This window comes from Neomonachus schauinslandi, chromosome 10, assembly GCF_002201575.2.
Source record: "Neomonachus schauinslandi chromosome 10, ASM220157v2, whole genome shotgun sequence".
Classification (NCBI taxonomy): Eukaryota; Metazoa; Chordata; class Mammalia; order Carnivora; family Phocidae; genus Neomonachus; species Neomonachus schauinslandi.
Genome location: NC_058412.1, coordinates 111,923,998 through 111,930,398, shown reverse-complemented (window position 1 = coordinate 111,930,398; position 6,401 = coordinate 111,923,998). Strand labels below are relative to the sequence as shown.

Here is a 6,401-nt window from a genome sequence, read left to right as displayed (position 1 = left end):
TATGGAATAGTACTCATAAATCAAAAGAAGTGAACTATTGATACATGCAACAATGTGGATAGGTTTCAAAATGATATTTTTTGACATGGAAGTTAATATTTTATGCTATATAATCAACTTAATTTTACATGAATTTTTCCTTTATTGCCATACTTAGAGCTTCCTTGCTCCCAAATTAAGTATTTGACTATATAGTCTTTTTTTTTTTTTAAGAGAGAGAGTGTGTGTGCATGCACGTGAGCAGTGGGGGGTGCGGGGGTGGAGAGGGAGAATCCCAAGCAGGCTCCACACCCAGTGCGGAGCCCAAGGCAGGGCTGGATCACACAACCCTGAGATCATGACCCGAGCCAAAAATCAAGAGTCAGATGCTTAACCAACTGAGCCACCCAGGCGCCCCTCACTATATAATTTATTTTTATTTTATTTTATTTTTTTAAAAGATTTTATTTATTTATTTGAGAGATTGAGAGAGGGAGAGCACATGAGAGGGGAGAGGATCAGAGGGAGAAGCAGACTCCCTGCTGAGCAGGGAGCCCAATGTGGGATTTGATCCAGGGACTCCAGGATCATGGCCTGAGCCGAAGGCAGTCGCTCAACCAACTGACCCACCCAGGCGCCCTATATAATTTTTTAATACTTTATTTTTCACACTGTCATTTTTAAACCATCTGGACTTAATTCTGGTTTGAAGTATGAGGTAGGGAATTGGCATATAAGTTTTTTGTATGGTTAGCTAGTTTCCAGGGTTGCTTGGAATTGTTTGGGCCTGAGTGTCCTGGTTTCTTTCTCTTGGGTGGGATTTGGCATCTGTCACATAAATGTTATACAAAATTAATGGACATCAAATGTAAGAGGAAACTTATGTATAATCCTGCTTTCCAACCAAAAAAAAAAAAAAGTCATAATTTTCATGGGTTTCATTGTATCATTTGAAGAGATAGTTTGACATAATGGCAACCATAGCATAAGTGGTATTTTGGATACTGTTATTAGTGTGTACTGTATTTTATAAGTATTTTCATTTGTCCATAATTATACATATACATATTTATATACATAATTATACATATACATAATCATTCGTATATAATATTTCATCATTTAGAGTTTTCTCATTTTCTTGCCATTTTAAATAACATTGCATTGCACACCTTTGTGCCTTTTTGCTTCTTTTGAATTAACTTAACAAATGGATAGATTCCTAGAAGTTATGTTTACTGGGTTAAACAAATAGAAGTTCTCTTTCTTTGTTCTTATTTCCATCTGGCTTTGCAACAGGGTTATGCCGATTTTATATTGTGGCTGGGCACGTTGGAGTCACAAGCATCATTGCAGAGTGTGTTACCATGTTGGATCTATGTATTTTGTCTATTTTATTACACAAATGAGTAAGTGAATGCCTCATCAGTCAGTCTACATGGCTGACCCAAACATACACTTTTAGCCCTTTCCTTTCTCACCTCATGCTCTGTGGTGGCCGTGGAGGAGCACCTCTCGGACCTCCGTTCCCGAGAAGCTGCTGAGAGTGCGGTTGGTGGATGGCCTCCAGCTACCACACTGCCAGGTCCACAGTAACATTCACCTCCAGGCCACGTTCTCCAGGGGCCGCTCCCAGCCATGACTATGCTCCATGGGGTTCCAGAGCCTGGTGATCTCTGCCCTGGGCGGGCCTCCTCTGAGGGAGCGATCCTTGCTTTGAGCCTTTCCGTTAGCCTTAGATCTGTAAACTCAGGCTCCTCCTGGGCAGTCCTCCTGTTGCCCTCCTTTTACAGGTCCCAGACCTGCATTGTGGTCTGAAGGCTGTCCTGCCTCCTTATGCCCCTCACCTTCCTCCATCACAGGCCTTTCCCCCACAGTGAGTCTTTTCATGTCCAATTCCACCTTGACTTCTGCTCTTGGAGGCCCCAAACTGACACATGCCAGGTGGATGAGCGCATAGGGCAGTCATTTGCATAGGATAGATACAAACTCCAGTGTTTATTAAGTGAATGACGGAGTGATGTAGAAGACAGGAGCTTTGAGATGGGTCATAAATTGGAGCCGCAGAAGGAAGGAGCCTCAACCTTTTATAGGGGTACGGTAGTTATGTTGAATACTTGGAAATGACAGTGGTTTTGGTGGTATACCCATTTGATGCTCCTCATTTTGTCTTTTTGTAGTTTTTCTGCAGCGGTTCTGAGCTTTGTGGACAGGAGGTGGTGCGATGGTCCTTAAGGGGTCTTTGACACAGCACAGTTTGTACCTGTCGCACATGAATATGGATCTTTCCAGGGAGTCGCAGGACATCTTGCAGCGTCCCGGGAACTTGTGCGTGCACCTTGCCCCGCCCCCGCTGGCTACAGAGGAGAGGACAAGAGTGGAGGTTAAGGGTAGAAGCAGCCCAGGGACTTCCCAGGGGTCGGGGCTGTGTAGGAGTGTTTGGCGTTTTATTCTGAGATCTATGCTTGAGATAGCTGGCAATTGAGAGGTGGGGAGGCAGGGAAGAGGAGACAGAACTTGCCTTGACTGCTGGCCTTTGGGAACTCTAAGGAGCTCTCCCTCTGCCAGTCTTTGTGGCTTCGCCTCTGTAGTTAAAGCCCGTACTTTTCGCTGTCACTGCTACCACAGAATGTATGCGTGAAACCAGGTCTTCACGTCAGGGAGGAACTTGAACACTTGAAAGGGGGAATTAGGGCTATTCTTACCCCACAGCCTCCACTTTATATGATGTTTCTGCCTCCTTTGTTCTCAGGGAATATGAAACTAAATATCAGTCAACCCAGGGCAAAGGAAAAAAAAAGTCACATCATTCCCGAAGGCATTAAAGGGAAAGTGACTGTTGCTACTGACAGGGTATTTGCGCATTCATACACTGCCTGACACCAGGGGCCACTTTCTGGTTAAATCTGAGCGCTTTATCTCCGCTCTGTCTGCCATCACCTCAGCACAGGCATTTTCTGAGAACCCTCCTCCTCTGGCTTTCTACACACCCATTGCCTGGCTCTCTGCTTTCTCTCTCTTTCTCTCTGGCTCTGCATGCTCTCCTCACCCCAGGGTTCAGGTTGAGCACCTTGTTTGCCATCCTGTGTGAACTTGCCCTCTGAGAGGTCTCTTTGCCCTGCCTGCCAGCACTCTGTTGGACACAGGGATGGGACCCCTCTGTCTTCCTCCCAGGCGCGGTCTTTCCTCTAAGCACTAACCCTGGGGCTGATCTTAAAGGATGAAAATGGCAGAGAGAGATGCCTTCTCAGCATCTTAGGAGTTTAGTAGATATAGGGAGCTCACGAAAAGTGAAAGAAAGATATTTTGGACCAGGTTGAGGCTGACTCTTGTTTTAGAACAGGAAAAAAGTTTGGGGGACTGGTTTTTGTATAAGGTCGTATATAGGGTGGTGGCTGGGTCCAGGGTATTGAGGCTGGTGGTGAATATTGAGAGATCCCCCACCTTAGGTTGGAACTCAGTAGGGTGAGTCCTGCCTCCAAGCCTCAGACTGACTTGTCTGTCACCAGGTCTGTCAACCAGATCTGCTAGTGTTCCTGGCCCCCAGCCCTCCTCCCTCTTCCTCCATCCATTTTACCTGGAATCACCAGGAATCCAAAGGATGCAAAGACCAGGAGCAGGAGCTTCATGGCTGAAGGGGTGGTTTGGGGAGCAGGTGGTGGTTTAATGGAGTCTGGGCCCTGTTTGTGATGTGCTTGGAGCTACTGCCTTTATAGGAGCCACATGATGCCAGGATACTGGGCAGTGAGCCAGGGAAGAGTTCTTTGCCACCCAGAACAGTCAGAGTAGATCATGATGTCTACTAGTCTGGAGCTTTGATTGATTTATTGAGCACCTGTATTCTAGGCTGTTGGGAGGGGAAGAGGCAGAATAAAGAGAACATCAGTTCACAGCACCCATCTTTCAAACTCTGCTTTCTAGCCAGTGTTGGTGAGAATGAGTACTCTCTTTCACTGTTGCTGGGCGTGCTGAATTGGTATTGTTTTGCTTTTGGAGAGCAATTTGGCAATATACATCAGAAGTCTTGAAAAATGCCTATGTTTAGCCTCAGGAACTATTCTTGGACTTTTGTCTAATGGAAATAATTGAACAAGTAAGTACACTAAGAGGTTTATCTCAACATTGTTTGCAATAGCAGAAAAACCGCAAGCGATCTAAATGATGGTAAAACATGAATGCAATTGAATATAAAATATAATCAAACACCATGCAGTGATTAGACCTATAGGAGAGACTCATTCACTAGGAGGGCAGCTCAGTAAGGACACTCCAACACTCTTCATGTTTCAATTAGAAATGTGTGAGGTTGCAAGAGACAGGCAACTCAGCTAGCAGTGGCTTACCTCATAGAAGTATCTAGTATTTATCCAACAAGAAGGGGGGGGGGATTTGGTGGTGGTATGAAGTCGTTCTTGGATCCTTCTTCTCTGCTCTCCTCAGCGTGTAGATGTGCTGATAACCAGTTTATTCTCTCCTATCTCCAAATCCACCCTTCTTTGTCCTGCTCTGCAATACTGGATTTGGGTCCTGGAAACATGCCTCTTTTGCCAACTGGCCCTGTGTTAGGTTTTGACAATAGAGGGTGTTGGAGGAATACCACAAAGCGATAATTCCCTTCTGGGTTCCAGTTTTCCATCTTTAAATTCAGCCAAGGAGCCCTGTGGCTCTCAGACGAGGCCCAGCCTTGCCCAGGCCAGACTCTTTCCACCTGGTGGCCAGTCCATAGCAGCACTGGCTGTGTCCTCAGGCAACTGTCTGCCCAGTGACCATGTCTGCAGATCAGCTCTGGCCTGCTCCCTCGGGTGAGTTTCCTTGTCACTGCTCTGTGGCAGCCACATCCTCTTTGAAGAGAATGTGTGAGGTGTATGTGGCTCTTCTAAGCCCTTAGTTCCTCCACTGGAAACCAGAAGTAGGGAAATGTGTTCTTTCTCTGACATTAATATTGCTACTACTTCAGGTCCACAATCATTTACCTTTTTTTTGTTGATTAGGCCATTTAGCAGTTTTTATTTAATTGTCTTTTTGGGGGAGTAAAGCAATAGACCCTTGAAGTAGTTTGACCCAGATGTACACTTTATCCATTTCCATACCATGTATATACCCACCAATAGGAATAATAGCCATTAACTGATTGACCCTTATGACTAAATGGGACATTTTCCAGACTGGTCACTATATCCCTCCTGGGATGTTCTTCCAATTTGTAAAAATGGCTTTTCTTGTTTGCCCTATGGGTACATGACTTGCACCCTAGAGGAGTCAGCAACCATTCCAAAATTTCTGGGACTCACCTCAATGCTTCCACAGCTACTCTCAGGAGTGGGTCTGAAGGAGTGACTGTCTTGGGGAGGGTAAGAGATATCACCTTATTCATGGGGAGTGGGCATTTAAGCTCTAAACAGTAGTATGAAATCTGTTAGTCATGCTAGACAAAAATCACCAAGGAGGGGGCGCCTGGGTGGCTCAGTCGTTAGGTGTCTGCCTTCGGCTCAGGTCATGATCTCAGGGTCCTGGGATCGAGCCCCGCATCGGGCTCCCTGCTCAGCGGAGAGCCTGCTTCTCCCTCTCCTACTCCCTCTGCTTGTGTTCCCTCTCTCGCTGTGTTTCTCTCTGTCAAATAAATAAATAAAATCTTAAAAAAAAAAAAAATCACCAAGGAAATCACCTTAGATGTACAATAGACCAGCCTGAGTTCCTTGGCCTAGGTATCTTAGAGCCAATAGAATTCTCTTGACTCAGTTGGGCAGCAAGGGGGCATCTTCACATTGGCTAATATATCATGTTTTGTATTAGTCGATACCAGCTGACTAATTGGGTTAGAATAATAAGTTTCCTGCACAGGAATAGGTAGAATAGTTGGACTTGGCATGCTGTTTAGCACTCTAGAAACACTTCTCTTGGCTTGGTCTGGGTACCCTAAGTCCCTGGTTTAGGAAAGAACTTCAAGTGCTACTTATTGTTCCAGTTATCTGTTGCTACATAACAAACTGGCTTAGAACAATAACAGTCATTCATTTAGCCATGAATTTGCAGTTTGTGCAGGGTTCAGTAGAAGAGGCTCATCTCTGCTCCACATGGGCATGTCCACTGGGGCATGTCAACGAGGGCTGGAGGATCTATTTCCAAGATGGCTCACTCATACGACTGCCAAGGTGGTGCTGACTGTCAGTTGGAAACTCAGTGGGCATGAGGGTCCTCTTCATTTAGGCCTCTCCATGTGGGCTTCCTTACAGAATGGTGGCTGGGTTTCAAAGGTGAGCATCCCAAGAGAAAGGGACTAACTTTCTGATTGCCTTGTCTTCAATAGATGTAACTCAGAGAACATCAATCAAGGCTGAAGAAGCAAGTAATAAAAGTATAGACATATTTGGCAATGTAGAGATAACATTGAGAAAGAGTATTGTATTGACTCATATTGGATG

At 45.2% G+C, this 6,401-nt stretch overlaps 1 protein-coding gene across 1 annotated transcript; it reads right to left on the bottom strand.

Moving 5' to 3' along the window:
- Positions 1–2,058: 2,058 nt before the first annotated feature.
- On the bottom strand, positions 2,059–3,608 carry DEFB132 (defensin beta 132). Its single transcript, XM_021689315.1, has 2 exons — positions 3,557–3,608; positions 2,059–2,336 (listed from the first exon to the last, which is right to left on the bottom strand). Exons 1-2 carry the CDS (start codon positions 3,606–3,608, stop codon positions 2,059–2,061), a joined length of 330 nt encoding a protein of 109 aa, XP_021544990.1.
- Between the last annotated feature and the right edge of the window lie 2,793 nt (positions 3,609–6,401).

Bases quoted from the DNA above. Each gene is read 5' to 3' on its own strand.
- DEFB132 (XM_021689315.1), bottom strand. From the start codon at position 3,608: ATGAAGCTCCTGCTCCTGGTCTTTGCATCCTTTGGATTCCTGGTGATT. The intron at 2,337-3,556 runs GTAAAATGGATG...TCTCCTCTGTAG, and splicing joins TGGATTCCTGGTGATTCCAG to CCAGCGGGGGCGGGGCAAGG.